The sequence below is a fragment of the Saprolegnia parasitica genome, assembly GCF_000151545.1.
Source record: "Saprolegnia parasitica CBS 223.65 unplaced genomic scaffold supercont2.69, whole genome shotgun sequence".
In the NCBI taxonomy this organism is placed as follows: Eukaryota; Oomycota; class Saprolegniomycetes; order Saprolegniales; family Saprolegniaceae; genus Saprolegnia; species Saprolegnia parasitica.
Genome location: NW_012156463.1, coordinates 96,117 through 111,481, shown reverse-complemented (window position 1 = coordinate 111,481; position 15,365 = coordinate 96,117). Strand labels below are relative to the sequence as shown.

Below are 15,365 nucleotides of genomic sequence, written 5' to 3'. Positions count from 1 at the left end.
GACGTGATGATGTACATGCGCATGCGCTGCTGGTTCATGGTGAACTCAATGTAATCCTTGGGCGTGACCGCGCTCGCGGCGGCGCGTACCCGCACTCTTCAAAGACTTCGCGCTTGGCGCACTCGACGTCCGACTCGCCTTGGTTGACCTTGCCGCGCGGCAAGCTCCACGAGGTGCCTTTCCAGTTGCGGACAAGGATGAGCTTGGTCTTGGCCGGGTTGAGAAGGATGCCGCCGACGACCGGGATCTGGCTCTGGTACGCTTTAAAGTCCTGAAACATGCTTTCGCATTGGGCCTTGAGCGGCTGGAGGAGGATGCAGTGGTTGAACAGCTTGCGCGCAAAGTCGTTGAGCTTGAGGTGCGTTAAATGCACGTGGTGGTCGGCGTAAAAGTCCTCGTAAAACCAGTAGCACTGCTCGATCTGGAAAAGAGCCGCTCGCTCGACGAGAGCTCCGACTCGGGCAGGTTCATGAGGAAGCGGCTCTGGAGCTCGTCCATAACTTCGTCCATTGTCGGCTTCTTCCCGGCCGGCGCGAGCGTCGGCGGATGTGACACGGCTTGTACTTGCATCATGCTGTGGATGCTGGCGGGCAGAGGTGGTGGCACGCGAGGGCTTGTTCGAGTCCTGGCGGAATGCAGATTCGGCAGGCGCGAGTGGCAATGAGGACGGCTGCGGCGGTCTGCAGCGGAGGTCCTAGAGTCCGAGGGGCCGGCACGGAGGTGCTGCAGCTCTTATTGTTCTTTGGTCAAGCCCTGGCGACACAGCCGAGTTGTATGGGTCACCTCCCTGGCTTGAACAGCATTCTGAAAAAGCATATCTTCCACATTTATGGCTCACGCCGTATTTATATACAAATGCGAGAGAAGTGCACCGGCATTGTTCACATCCCTCGCGATACGAACGTCGCGCCGTTTGTCAAGTGAAAAACCGACGGCGCCGCCGGATACTATCCGTAAAATGCTGGAATGCACCCAACGTGGAGGGGGATGCGTTTTAAACCGACGCTACGACGAGCAGGACGCTGGCAGCGACGACGAAAACGACGACTCGATCGTGCAGCTGGCGATTGTCCGCAACGCGAGGTTCCTCTTGGGGTACGCTGTAGCGTCGCGTATACATCGCACCGTTGGACGCACAGTAAAACGCAGGGAATGATACAGTGACCCAAAATTTGTTTAAAACAAACGCTGTGCCGCAAACCGTTTGTTTCAAACGAGAGCCCCTTAACAACTTGCTCCCTTCGTCCGTCAGCCGCCCGCCGCCATGTTCGAGGTCGTCTCCGCGGTCCTCGCCTTCTTCATGATCCTGGGGCTCACCTTCATCAATGGCTTCTGGGTATGTGGATATCGATCTCCCGAAGCAAGGCGAACGTGGCTCAATGAACTTGGCTGTAGCTTGTCACGCTCGATGAGCTCGAACTCGACCATCTCAACCCCGCCGACGTCTGCAAGCGCCTCAACAAGGTCGTTGGTACGATGGCCCTCGACGCTCCTTGGCCTAGCATACGAATGCTCTATGTCTAGTCCCTGAGATGGCAGTGCATGGCATCCTTCTCTTGGCCTGCATTCTCGGCTGGTCGCCGTGGGTGCTTTTGCTCAACCTCCCGATCGCTGTCTACCACGGCAAGAAGTACTACACTACCGCTGGGTACGCGCTGGTGCTCATGCGCTACGTCTAGGTTTTCGGCGAACCAGCACTTTTTGGACCCGACCGAGATCCTCCGCTTCAAGAACCTCAAGGCGTCGCGCAACGAGGCGATCGCCAAGACGATCTTCTTTGGGCTTCAGATCATCTATGGCATGTACTGGTATGTCGACGGGTGTGCATGTGGCCGGCGCTCATGTGCTCTAGGATGGTCTCGGCCATCATCACGTCCGCTGCGCGAAAGACCGTCACGTAATGCTCGGCGATGGCTCAAAACTTGTAATAACATCGTGTTTACGCTGCGTCGCCTCTTAATGGTCACGGTGCTTGAGCAAGAGCTTGAGCGCGAGACCTGCAATCATGACGGCGCCGGCGGCCAAGCCGAGGCCGATGCATCCGTCGCGGTTGACGTGGTCTTTTGCAGACTGGTGCAGACTCAACGCCTTTTCATGTGTCGGGTTGATGCGCAGAAGGACTTCGCACTGCTTTCGGCACTTGCTAAACTCGCCGAGGTCGTAGTAGGCCAGCGCCAAGCAGTAGAGGCAGTCGGTCTTGTTCATATAGTCTTCGTTCAGGAGGTCTACATCATGGCGTCAAGACCAAGCGCGCAGAGAGCAAGATGGACCTTGGAGAAGGCCAATGCCCCGCTGCTTGTTCTCGGGCTTGGCGTCGCGCGCGAGGGCCTTGGCGTACGTGAACTTGACAAAGGCGCTCGGGTAGTCCTTCGCCTGCTCGGCGAGGTACCGCTCGCGGGCCGTGTCCAGGTCCAGCTCCACCGCGGTCGTGTCCTTCATCGGCCGTCGTCGTCGATATGCCCCGAGGAGGATCAGGCCGAATGTTGGTATCCGGCGCTTCGAACCTTTTCTGCCACCTTCGCTTGGGATGGGATAAAACGCACTAGAACGCGACGTTAAAGGCGGATCCACATCCCCACGCCGCTTTTTCCAACAGGAGAAAATGCCACGAAGCGTTTAACGCCTAGGTTAAATACAGCTCACACGCCCGAAACCCCTCTCTTGCGCACTCTCTCTTCCCCTCGAGTCCAAACGACGCGAGCAAATCTGCTCAAGCAATTAACACGTCAAGCTGACTTTATCTTTGACGTTCAATCGCCCGAGAGGCCATCTTGATTGATGCCAACGGTATCCCGCAAGCCGGCGAGACAACGACGAGCCGAGTCGATGCACGAGTCGATGGTGCATCCATGCTCTACTAGTATATCCTCGCGCTATACTGTCGCGACTCACGTCACACTCCATGGCATTTGGGCATTTGCACATAAAGTGTCTTGCTTGAACCGCAAAACGGTCCCTGTCGCTTCCTCTGCAGACAAGCGACGAACCCTCCAACGCCAGGGTTAAAACGTGGGGTCGTGTCAGCGCAGCAACTCATCTAAGCGAAAACGGGAGGACCTTTGTGTACCTCGGCCACCGGTGCAGAGCTTGTTGTCACGGACTTGAACGCGACCGACGCCAACAAGAATCGTCTCTACCTGGCCGCCCATTGCCGCGCGTCATTGACGCCGGAACCGGTGATGTGTCCACGCTTGAGGGCCTTGACATGTGACGAAGAGCCGTCCTACCTTGGAGCTGCGCGAGCAACCACGCGACCTATTCGTTGTATACTCTAGACAACCGTTGCTTGCGGTACCGGTAAGCGTATGAGGCGCAGTGATAAGCTCCATGAGGTCGACCATCATCGATGCAGCTATCGACATCCTCGTCCATCGCGATGGTGTCGCACGGGGCGTGCGATTCAGCGTCGGTCCGCACAGCAACTCCGTTGATGCGCCTGGTTTACCAAGTCTGTCTCAAGTGGCCCGTAGCCACCTCAATCGACATTCGTCATTCCTGACCTGACTCCCTCAATGACAAACCGAGCGATGAGTTACAACACACCGCGTACGCCCCGAAATGAATCTATATCCCACCTCTCGCATGGCCACAAGACATAGTACACCATGTATTGCCACCAACAAAGTCATGGAAGGGAACGGCGAAATGCACAATGAGACGGTATGGATAACACCACGCACCATTAGGTCGTTTACAAGAAAGCGTGAGCCATTTGGTTGTCGATGAATCCGGATACGCGTGTCGCATCCGGCATCCGCATTGCACCGTTTCTGTTTCTTGCGAATCATATTTCGTCGGCCGTAGGAAGACGAAGCAAGACGATGGGCGACTCGCCACGGGGCATGCACCTCCGGGCTGGGTCCGCCTCCATGATCGGCGCCGAGACGAGCTCCGCGGAGGACTACCTCGCGCGCTTCCTCACGACCAAGCTCTCGTGGAAGGGCAAGTACGAGCGCATCTTCGCGCTGACCTCGACGCGCTTCTGCACGCTCGACCCCAAGGACTTTGACCTGACCAACACGTGGTCGTACGCCGCCTTTGTGGGCCTCGACCTCGACGCGACTGACGACCAGGTGCGATGCCATACCATCGTGCATCTCTCTAAGCTGGACACTAGGTCTTTACCATTGCATTCAATGGCCCTAAGAAGGAGGAGCAGCTCAAGCTCCGGTACAAGTACCGGTCGTACCTCGTGAGCGAGTTCCTTCGTCTGCATGCGGCCTTTTGCGCGGGGTCGCCCGTGCCTGGCGCGGCGCCGGCGCCGGCGGTGGCCTCGATCGCGTGCACCAAGCTCACGCGCCACGACACGGAAATCAATTGTGTCCTGGACGTGGCCGTCGACGCGGTCATCTTCAAGCAGCCGCTCGCGTCGAGTAGTAGTAGTAGCAGTGCAATCCCCGTGCCCCTCGGCCGCTACGCCTACACGGATCTCGACCATGTGACGACGCTCGCCCACTCGACGACCGGCTTTGTCCTCGGCTATGGCGGCAAAGACAAAATCTTCTTCTCGTCCGACCGCCGGGCGGTGCTCGGCCACATTGAGAAGGCCGCGGCGCGCGTCGGCGTCCGCCTTACCTCGCGCGGGGCTCTCACAGTCGAGAGCGTCAAGGAGAACCGGCGCCGGTTCGTCGACGACGGCGGCGAGCTCATGGGCGAGTTCTCGGTTCAAAAGTACTCGCCACGCTACGAGGTTGCCCTCGTCTGTTCGATGTGCAGTGCGCTCAGTGGAAAATGGCGTAGGCACCGGTCCGCCGCGTCCTGCGCGTGCATACCAAGGTGGTCATCGAGATGGATGGCCCCGACGTGGTCTCCCGCACACCGCTCAAGCAGCTCTTTGGACTTGTCCGGAATGGTTCCTCCAAGTCGCGCTTTGAAATCGAGCTCGTGAACGGCCAGCGCCGCCTGTACGCGTCTCGGGACCGCGACGCACTGCTTGCTTCACTTGTCGACGCCTACGGCGTCCTCGCCGAGGCCAACGACGTGCTCTCGATTGCGCCGACGCCGAGCCACAGCGGTCTTCGCCTCCTTCCGCGTTTCGCGACCGAAGACCCGACGGAGACGCGGACGTTTTTTGGCGACGCGTCGATCGGATCGATGTTTCTCAAGCGGCTCGCGGCGGTTGGCAAGTACACGGCGGGCACGGGCCATCGCGCTGGCGTCGCGGCCGGTCGCGGGTACACAACCACGAAACACTGCTTCGATCAACACCCTTTCCTCATGCCACTGCATAGATTGGTCTCGATCGCGTGCGAGCTCAACGCGAACGTACCGCTGACCGGCATCCAGTACTACAGCAAGCGGTCAATCATTGCCGATGCGCTCAAGCCGCTCTCGTTCCAGCTGCGGACCGTCGCGACGTGCGCGCCGCCAGCCCCCAAGATGGCGGTCGCGCTCCTCCAGTGCTTTTGCCGCATCGCAACGTCGTACTATGGCTTCCTCGACATGCTCGGGCTGCCCCACTTTGTCGAAAACATGGTGCACTTTCTCCAAGCCGACGACGCGTTGACCGTGTACTGGGCGTCGCTCCTCCTACAGCGGCTCTCGATGCACAAGGGCGCGGGCGCGTCCGCCATCGGAGACGACGGCATGGAGCCCATGGCGCGCGGCTCCAGCGCCGACGCAGAGATCGCCAACAAGCGCCTCATCTTTGAGAATGCCACGCTGCTGCATGCGCTCCTGGCACCGCTTCAACTACGACCCAACGGCCAGTTGACGTCGCCGCTCATGCACCTCGGCGTCCTCGGCACGCTCGAGCCGGCGCTCTGCTCGCGGCGCGCGACCACCGACCCAAAAGACGTCCAAGTGCTGGTGACGGCGCTTGTACCGTTCTACGACACGCTTATCCGGTACACTGTCTTCTTTGTGGTGGTTGGCGTTGGATACGACGATGTTGTAGGCTCCTCTTTCGGTCGTACTGTGCGGCCACTGTCGAGGCGTGTACGCTGCTCGTCCAAACGGTTTTGGAGCTGTGCCCGATCGACGTGGCGAGCTCGATCAAGGACGCGGCGCTGCGCGAAGGGCTTGTGCTGCAGCACCTCTACCAAGCTATCTTTGATGCCGCCTTCGACCAACGCGTTGTGAGTCGGTACCTCATCTCCATGTGGATGAGTCACCACCCGGCCGCGAAGAAGCTCTTGTCGCGGCTGCTTCCGCCGGGTTTGGTCTCGTGCCTCGAAATGCGTCTCTTGTCGCCTGCCGAGAGCTACCAGCTCGACGAGCTCGAGAAGGCGTCGTTCGAGCACCACAAGGTGTCGTTCTTCAATGCCGACCTCTCGCCGACGCAGAGTGCGTCCCTCGCGAGCCGCCCTGATGACGCGGACGACGACGAAGACAGCTTTGTTGCGAGCATGCGCCGGCCCAACGCGGCGTCCGACCACGCGTTGTTTGAGGACGATGTGGCCGACACCATTGTGCTGCCATCGTCATTGCCCGCGAGTACGCGGAGCGAACACCTCTTCCCCACCCGCAGTGAAGGCGCGCGGTCCAACGTGCCCGACGTCGCGCTGCCTCGGCTCGTGGGCAAGCTGCATTCGGAGCCCCGAGAGTCGCCGAACGTATATCAAGACCCGGCGCCGCGCCGCGCGCATCGACCGGCGTCGAGCGTCGGCATGCATCTCTCGCTGCTCAAGCGTGCGTTCGTGACGCGTCGGCCGTCCAATGTCCCGTCCGACGCGGCCGTCATCAAGCCCCAGGAGAACTTCCGCATCCTCTTCCACATGCTGCAGCAAGACCACGACACGGTCGACTTGCTCTGGACGCCAACGACGCGCGACGAACTGCGTGCAGCGCTTGTGCGCGAGATCCAAGTGTTTCGAGACCACCAAGCCCACGAGGCGCGGGCCGTGTGGAACTATGAGGAGTTTCGCGTGACTTACCACAGTCTCGCCGCCGCGCTTATGGTCGACGGGCTGCATTTACGCCGGCTGGTCGCAAGTCACGAGACAGACAACGACGAAGATGACGACGACGACGACGAGGACACGTGGCAGCCACCGTTGCACATGGAGGACATGCTGCTCAAGCAGCCCAAGCGATTCGTCTCGGCACTCTACAAGCGCTTCTTGCGCGAGTACCCGTACGCCGAGTTTCGCGGGCAGTTGGCGACGACGACGACGCTCCTGCACGTCCTCGCGCGCGTTACGTGGCTCTACGAAGGCCAGTACAACTTGTGTGCCGACGACGTCCATCATTTACTGACGCTGCTCACTGAGACGCGGCGCAAGGACATTCTTCTCGTCGGTCTTCGCGCGCTCCGTGCGATCACGAAGTGCCCAGCCCATGCCGCCAAATTGCTCTCGAACGACGCTGCGATTCCGTGGCTCGTGCAGCTGGTGCAGATGGCCCACGTTGCCCAGCGGATCGAGGATGATGATGACGCGGCTGCGGCATGGTGTGTCCATCTCGGTGACGCGCCGTGCACTGGGCCGCTCACGGTCGCCGGCCTCGCGGCGGCCATCGCTGGCGTCGACGTCAAGACATGTCTCTTCCATGTGCACCACGATGGCGCGGGGGATTGCGTGGGGCGATGCCAGCCACTGGATGCAATTCCGCAGCTGCGCTGGGAGCTTGGCTTGGATGCGACCATTGCGACGTCGGCGGTCGCCGTCGCCCATGATGCCATCCACATTGTGTGCGACCTTCTGCACGCGAACCCGCTTCTCATGGGGCACACCAAGGTGTTTCCAGCGCCGGCGGCGATGCGGCAGACGCACGACCACCTCGGTGGGCTCGTGCCGCTCCTCGCGCAGTACGAGCGCCCGGGGCTCGCCGAGCATGTTGGTCACATCCTCGTCACGCTATTTGACGGACAGCTGCCGATTCACGACGTGTACCTCAGCGGCGTCTTCTACTTCTCTTTTGCTACAGCGGGTCTGCGTTCGCCGACTTTGGCCGGTTCCTCCAGCTCGCGTACGCCAAGCAAGTGCGTCCCGACGGCACGCCCCGCGCGATTCTACCAGAGCTCCTCCCGGCCGCGATGCTGTCGCATCTGGAACGTCTCTCCAAGCACCAAGTGGCCGACCTCTTTTGCACCACCGACATTGCAACGCCCAAGGTCATCTGGAACACGCGCATGCGGGCGACGCTCCGGGACGCGTGCATTTCGCACGTCGCGGACTTTAAGCGCCGTTTGACGCAGCAGGTCGCGGCCACGTACTCGTATGCGCCGATGGCGCCGGTGCGCTACGCCGATCTTGACGACGAGGTCTACTGCTTTGGCTTTTACTTGGACCAGTTTGTGCGTGCGATCGACTCGGGCGACGTCGTGCCGCTCGACGATGCCAGCGCCTTTCTGCGGCAGCTCACGGTTGCATGGCGCGACGAAGTCGACCGGGCCGGTGCGTCCATGACGTCTGAAGAGGCCGCCGATGTACTTGGGCTGGCGTCGCCGACGGCCGACTTGCGCGCGATTCGGGCCGCGTACAAGAACAAAGCGACGGCGACGTGCCCCGAGTACGCTTTGGACGACCGCGGGCAGTTTGACGACGTGCAGGAAGCGTTCCACGTCCTCACATCGCCACGCCCGAGTCTCTTGACGCCTGGGTACGATGCCGTGCGCTTGCGCCTCCTTCTGCAGACCCAAGTCCGTCTTTGCCGTGTCTACGCGACGCAGCTCTACAACGGATCGGCCTTTGACATGTTTGACCTGCTCTTGGGCTTTTTGCAAGAGCACTGCACGGCGTCGGCGCGCATGCCGAGCCTGACGACAGCAGACCAGCACGACGCGCTCGTGCGACTGGCCGCCGAGCTCCTCCTCGAGTCGTGTATCGTGCTGCCGGCGGCCAACGGCGCGGCGCTGCTGGCCGAAGCCAAGCGCGACGTCCTCGAGGAGGTGCTCTCGCACTGCGTGGACCATGTGTGCGTCGGCGAAGCGGATTCGTCGCTGTACGCGGAAGTCGCGAGTCACGTTGTGCAAACGATCGCGATGCTTGCGACGACGCCGGCGGGACGCGACTGGATGCTGACGAGCGAGAGCCTTTTGCACGACCTCTGGCGTCTTCTCTGGCTCTTCCAGCAGCGCCTCGATGACCCTACATCGGGCTACCTGTACCGCAGTGTGCGCTACGCGCTGGAAGCGCTTCTGGCCATGACCGAAGCCCGTGCGCTCCAAGACAAGCTCGTCGCGTCCACGGGGATCCTCTGGCACTTGCTGCAGCTGCTCTTTGCGTACGACCCGTCGCTGGACGTGTCGACATCGCAGATTGTCGTCCAGAAAACCATCTTGTTTGACCGCCACGCGCCGCCGTCCTCGATCGTCGAGGTCGTTGCCGAATCCAAGAACGTGCTCGGCGACTTGGCACTCGGTGTGCTCGCGCGGCTCTGCGGCATCTTCCAGGACGCACCGGCGCACATGGCGGCGCTGGAGCTCTGCTCGGCGCTCCTGACGCCCAATAGCATTGCGTTCCTTCGCAAGCAAAAGAACCGGCACGCGTTCTTTACCATGTTTCACGGAGACACGACGTCGCCGCACCTTATCTGGACGTCGGCGCTTCGCACAGAGCTCCGTGCGTACTTGGCGCCGATCGTCGGCGATATCGTGTCGGTGCCGAGCCGCGACGACGGTATCCGCTTCCGCTTTGCAGCACTCGCGACGCACTGCGTGGTTGCCACGGTCTACGTGGCACCGCTGCTCGACGTCTTGTCGAGTGCGACCGAGACGCCGTCGGTCGACTTGGTGCGGTCTCTTGCGTTGTCCGAGGCGTTTTACATTGCGCTCTTCAACTTTGTCCAGACCGGCAAGCGCGATCTGCCAGCGTCCGTTGGGTACGACCTCGACGCGTCGGCCATGTTGAGCTACCGCGAAGTCGCGCTGCGCATTCTCGGTTTGCTGGCGCCGCTCGCGCCGGCCTTGGTGGAAGTCGGCTGCCTCCGATCCAACAGCGTCCGTTGGGTACGACCTCGACGCGTCGGCCATGTTGAGCTACCGCGAAGTCGCGCTGCGCATTCTCGGTTTGCTGGCGCCGCTCGCGCCGGCCTTGGTGGAAGTCGGCTGCCTCCGATCCAACAGCGGTCTCTCGACGGTCATGAGCTTCGTCTTGCCGCCGACGCACTCACTGTTTGCTTCGTCGGCGCTCGATGTCGGGTTTGCCCATGTATTGGTCCCGCTCGAGATCTTTGACCGCTTCCGAGAAAGCACCTTGCGCCTTTTGCACGTGCTCGGCGGCAGCGAGACCATTGGGAATGCGCTCTTCCAAGCCGACCTTGTCGTGCTGCTGTTGCACGCGATTCTGGTCGAAGACGACGTGAGCGCCGAGATGCTGCGCGTCCTCTATCGCCTCGTGACGGCGGCGCCGTCGATCGCCCGGTTCGTCGTCGAGTCGATCTGGATGTACCACCTCTTGTTGTGGTTGTTTCCCGATCCGTCAAGCGTGACGGACCACGACTTTGGCAAAATCATGCAAGTCCCCGCGGCCGACGTCGTCACGGCCCTCGCGGCGCCCAAGAGCGTTGTGAGTGAGGAGGCGATGAACGTCTGCATCCGATTCGTGCCCGTCACGCTCATGTACGAGATCATGTCGGCGCCTTTGAACGTCGAGCGCATCGTGCAGGTAGACGCAGTGTCTTCTCAACGTATCAAGGTATCAACCAGGACGTAGGGCAAGTACGAGTCGCCCGACTTGGTGTGGAACGACACGATGCGGGCGCACCTGCGTCGCGGGCTGCATCATTTGGCGCTGCTCGTGCACCAATCCAAGGCCGGCGACGTCAACGACGAGCTTCTCGGGCTCGAGATCGACTACGCCGAGGTGTACTCGTACCCGGTCGTTGGCGACGTGTACCTTCTCTTGTACCTCGAGAACCCGATCTATCCGCTTCGCGACCCGAAATTCTTCCTCGAGTGCTTGGCCGAAGACTACGAGAAGATTGTCGGCCATTTGCTGGACGCGCCGTCGGACGCGGCGCGGTCGAGCTTCAACCCAGACCTCGTCATGCTGCGTCGGCAGCAGGCGCAAGTTCTGCCGCTCCTCACGAGCTGCATCATCTGCGTCCTCCGCGTCTTCCCCGTGCTCCTCGAGACACTTATCTCGCTCAAACTGCACGAGAAGGCGTGCGGGCTCTTTGTGAGTTATCAGAGCCACCACAAGGAGTCGCGCGACGACGAGATTCTCGTCTGCGAGCAGAGTTTGCTGCGGCTCTTCCGCGTTCTCTTTACGTCGCCCAAGGTCGTCTCGGCGCTCGCGTACTCGCCGTACAACATTTTAAGCCGACTCTTTGCCCACGTGTATCTGCGGCGACAAGGCGAGTACCACGCGGAGGCCGGCTTCCTGCTCGAGTGCGTCCGCCGGTTCGTCCGCAATTTTCCCGACAATGGCGACCGCAACTCGGATCGCAATGTCGTGTCGATCGTGTGCAGTTTCAACCTCCTCGAGTCGCTCCTCGAGCTCATTGAACACCCGATGACGCTCCAGCGTGTCCTCAACCCGATTTTGACGCGCGCGACGATCGTTGCGATCCTCGTCGACCTCGAGAACCACAAGACCCAAGGCAACGTCGCGCACAGCATCCTCAAGAAGAACAAGAAATGGGACAAGGTCTACCGCCACGAGCCGACCGACGCGGTGTGGACGCAGCCCGAAGACAAGTTTTTAACCGGGCCGGCAGCGTCGGCCGATGCGATGATCCGACAGTACCTCGCCCACAAGACGCCGAGTGTCTCGACCAACACGGGGCCCGTGCCGCCAGCGCCGTCGTCGGGGAAGCGCAAGCTCAACGTCAAGGGGTTCTTTGGCCACTAAGCTCCGTAGCATGATGGCATGTACTCTGTGGTTGACATGAACGGTTTGCATTTGCGAAAAGAGAGTATGTCCGTAGCAACTAGTCTAGCAACCAGCCAAACGATTGTCGCCACAAGGGTCAAGAAACAGTTTGGATACGGAGGCTTTAGCTGGGTCAACCATTGTTTATGTGAGTTTATGGCAGCGTGGACAGTCAAAATGGAAGCTCTAGGCCATACATCGTCTGTCCTTTTGGCCGCGGGATCTATCGTCACGACCTCGACCGCCGTCGCGCCCGCAGCAAAGCGCGTTTGAATGCACGGATGTTCTCATCCGTTGCAATCTCTTCGCTCATCGCCGCGAGCGCTTGGCGAGCCAAACACTGGACGGATTCGTCCAGAGCCACCTGTGGAGTGGCCTGTGCGGCGGTCGAGCTACTGTTGCTTCTTGGTGGTGGTATTGGATGGTGTTGTCGTTGTCGTTGGGGATGTGTGGGCATGTACGCGGGCAGGGCGGTCATCGGAGCGCGGCTGAAGGGAGCGGTGCTGGTCGTGGCAGGTCGGATGCGAAATGGAAAATGACAACTTTGCGACTGCTCGTTGCGGCGCGTAAAGGCGATCGAGTGTAGAATCGTTCGAGTACCTTCGTTCGTGTACTTGTTTCTTGTACACCGAGTGTAGAAGATGGGAGCTGAACCAACTATCCCCAGGGAGAAACCATTCTCGTTGCATTGAATACGCCTTCAAATTCACCGTCGCTAAACGTGGCATCTTGCTGGTATTCATCGTGCTGCGTGAGACGCCCTCTGTTTATTGACCCTTGGTGCACACTAGCTGTTGGGCTCTTGGGCTCTTGGGCTCACGGCAGGCGTTGCAACGCCGCATTCGTCGCTCATCCCGGCTGCTACTGTGGTGGAGCGCATTACCTGTTCTTCTCGTCACCGTTGCTAGCAAGGTGGTCCCTGGATGTTCCCTCTCCCCTCTGTACTCCTTGGCAATCCTCACATTTCGCTTGCGCATGTCATGACGATATTGCCCGTCTCCGGCGCCGTTGTCCCTTTGGTGCTGCCAATGGGAGAGCGAAGAAAGGGAATGCACTACACCGGACTCGAACCCGCACCTCCTGCGTTCTGAAGTATCCACCGTACATGTACATGGTGTGGACAATAGGTAGGCGATGAGAGGTGGCATCTTGCCAGTTCGTGCGGTGGCTTCCCGACAGGGCTAGGGTCCACCGACCGACGCGTTCTGCACCGCTATCGGATCACGCTTTGGAGGACGACACCTCTCTGTTCCTTATCGACGGTGCGGCTAGGCGATCCATGCCCTTTTAACGCGGAGAGGTCAAGACGCCAAGGATGTCAAATTATGCTCCGCATGGGTGTTTGGTTACTGGAGGCGTTGGTACTCGCCGTGGTCCTTGTTGTCCTTGTAGCGCTTGTAGCACCGGTACAAAATGTAGAGCAGAATGAGCAGCAAGAAGAGGAGGCAGCCAAACAGGATGATGCGGTCGAGGTCGTCGACCGAGACAGTGTCGAGCCACGACCCGTTCGACGTCACTTCGACGTGGAAGGCGTTGGGCGCATGCGACGCCGGCCACGCGATCGACGACTCGTTGAGCTTGTTGGCGTCGACGTCCTTGATCTCGTAGTAGTGCTTCTTGTACGCCGGGTACTTGGTGGGCGTCGTGTTGAAGTACAGGACGTTGCCGGGCCCGCGGACATCGGTCGTGATCGAGTTGCTCGACTGCACGATCGCATCGCCGCGGCCCGAGTAGTCAATCTTGACGTTCGTGTCGACGCAGAGGAGGCGGCTCGACTCGACGTTCCCGACGCCGCTGATCTCGATCTCTTGCTGGCGGCACACGCCGGCGCCGCTCGCGTACACGACGCTGCCCGAGCCGTCGACGCTTGAGTAGACCGTTTGCACGGTCAAGGACGTCGAGTAGATGTGGATGTCGCCGTAGCCATAGGCGCGGCTCGTCACATTCGTGATCGACGCGGTCTGCAAGAAGGCGACGATCGAGCCGTCGCCGTTGCTCGTGAGCGCCATGGACGTCGCGGTCGTCAGCGTCGGCCCGACGAGCTGCACCGAACCGGCACCGGTGGCCGCAACCGTGACCTCGGTGGCGTTGGTGACGTTGGCCAGGTCAATGTAGAGATCGCCGGTCGCAGTCGTGAGCGACAGCGGGCGCTGCGACGCGAGGACGCCGGCCTCGACGTACGCCTCGGCCGACCCGTGCATCGCAATGCGCTCGAGCGGCGATCGCACGTAGATCTCGACGAGCACCTCGCCGTCGTTGTGAATCCCCGACGCGTTAAAGTCGACAAAGATCGTGCTGTTGTCGACGGTGAGCGTGAACTGGTCGATGAGCGACTGCGACGCGTCGGACGAAGCGTTGGCGCCAATTGAGCCCGAGATCTCGACGACCGCCGTGACGTGCTTGTACTCTGGCTTGCGGTTCAAAGCGCTCAAGCTGAGCCAGCGCGTCCAGCTCGAGACAAAGACGCGGCCCGGCACGTTGGTTTCGATCGCAATCAAATTGTCCTCTTCAATGTTCCACTGGCGGCGCGCGCCTGACGAGAGGGCCGTCGCCTGCGTCGCCGACTGTGTCACGGGCAGCACGACGATGGTCGGCGCGGCGGTCGTCGGTGCGGCGGTCGTCGTGGCGTCGCCGCCCGAGGCACCGACGCTCACTTCCTTGGCGCCGACAGCCTCCGTCGTAGGCGGCGCCGTCGTCGTGAGCTTGACCTCGGCCGCGTTGGCGCTGTGCGGCGGCAGCGGCTGCAACGTCGGGATCGGCGCCGGCGACGGCGCAATGCACGTGTACTTGGCGGCTTCAAAGACGCAGCCGAGGACGTTGGTCGTGTTGTTGATGATGGCGCAGCACGTGGGCTTGATGATGAGGCGGTCGCCCTTGGACGACACCTGCCCTTCGGCCGGGCACGCGGTCTTGGTCGGCGGCTTGTCGCTGCGGTAGATGCCCGAGCAGGGATGCTCGGTGATGCAGTAGCTCGCGCCGCTGTTGAGGAGCGAGACCTCGTTGAGGTCGTCCGGGCAGTTGGACACGGGCGCGACGGCGGCGGCGACGGCGGCCACGAGCGCGAAGACCCCAGCCGAGCGCATGTCGTCGTCAGGTGATAGAAGCAAAAAGACGCCGAATGACTGCGTGATTGACAATCTTGCAGCAGCTGGATACCCACGTATTAGTGTCGTGTCACAGCACACTATTTCCGTTGGTATCTTGGCCGACGTCGTGCATACCCTTGACACGGATGGACGCGAGGCAAAATCAATGCCATCATCGCCTCCCTAGTGCACTATGCGTGGAAGAGCGTGACAAGGACGCAGGCGAAACGAGTGCTGGGAGCCCAAGGCGGCGGGGCTGGACGAGGTGTAGTAACGATATCGTGACAAAGCCGGCTGGATCCATCGATCGGCAGGATCCTTGGATCGCCGCTTTACGACGCTTTGCAGGTGCGCCGCACCGCCATGACGATATGATGCCACCAGCAACTCGCATGCATCGGCCATGCCCGTGTCGGACGCCTTGGTCGTAGCCACTCGCTCGCACACTGCTGGCGGGAAATTCCATGCGCTTCCACAGCTTTTCTAGCGTCATGGGACGCCCAAGACACCTTTCTCCACGCTG

General features: G+C 60.8%; 5 protein-coding genes across 5 annotated transcripts; 2 read left to right on the top strand and 3 right to left on the bottom strand.

Annotated features, from left to right (window-relative positions):
- Positions 1-34: 34 nt before the first annotated feature.
- SPRG_09982 (hypothetical protein) lies at positions 35-573 on the bottom strand (the record flags this gene model as incomplete). The annotated part of the gene is made up of 2 exons (XM_012350736.1): positions 35-439; positions 502-573. 2 exons carry the CDS (start codon positions 571-573, stop codon positions 35-37), a joined length of 477 nt encoding a protein of 158 aa, XP_012206126.1.
- A 647-nt stretch (positions 574-1,220) lies between these two features.
- On the top strand, positions 1,221-1,947 carry SPRG_09981 (hypothetical protein). Its single transcript, XM_012350735.1, has 5 exons — positions 1,221-1,336; positions 1,396-1,471; positions 1,525-1,630; positions 1,680-1,808; positions 1,853-1,947. The coding sequence occupies exons 1-5, from the start codon at positions 1,265-1,267 to the stop codon at positions 1,899-1,901; spliced, it is 432 nt and encodes a 143-aa protein (XP_012206125.1). The 5' UTR covers positions 1,221-1,264; the 3' UTR covers positions 1,902-1,947.
- Positions 1,912-2,517, bottom strand: SPRG_09980 (hypothetical protein). Its single transcript, XM_012350734.1, has 2 exons — positions 2,271-2,517; positions 1,912-2,225 (listed from the first exon to the last, which is right to left on the bottom strand). Exons 1-2 carry the CDS (start codon positions 2,437-2,439, stop codon positions 1,957-1,959), a joined length of 438 nt encoding a protein of 145 aa, XP_012206124.1. The 5' UTR covers positions 2,440-2,517; the 3' UTR covers positions 1,912-1,956.
- A 1,286-nt stretch (positions 2,518-3,803) lies between these two features.
- On the top strand, positions 3,804-11,810 carry SPRG_09979 (hypothetical protein). The gene is made up of 8 exons (XM_012350733.1): positions 3,804-4,073; positions 4,118-4,690; positions 4,741-5,174; positions 5,232-5,846; positions 5,897-7,828; positions 7,867-9,821; positions 9,880-10,547; positions 10,596-11,810. The coding sequence occupies exons 1-8, from the start codon at positions 3,822-3,824 to the stop codon at positions 11,733-11,735; spliced, it is 7,569 nt and encodes a 2,522-aa protein (XP_012206123.1). The 5' UTR covers positions 3,804-3,821; the 3' UTR covers positions 11,736-11,810.
- A 1,253-nt stretch (positions 11,811-13,063) lies between these two features.
- SPRG_09978 (hypothetical protein) lies at positions 13,064-14,871 on the bottom strand. The gene has a single exon (XM_012350732.1). It carries the CDS (start codon positions 14,837-14,839, stop codon positions 13,103-13,105), a length of 1,737 nt encoding a protein of 578 aa, XP_012206122.1. The 5' UTR covers positions 14,840-14,871; the 3' UTR covers positions 13,064-13,102.
- Positions 14,872-15,365: the final 494 nt, after the last annotated feature.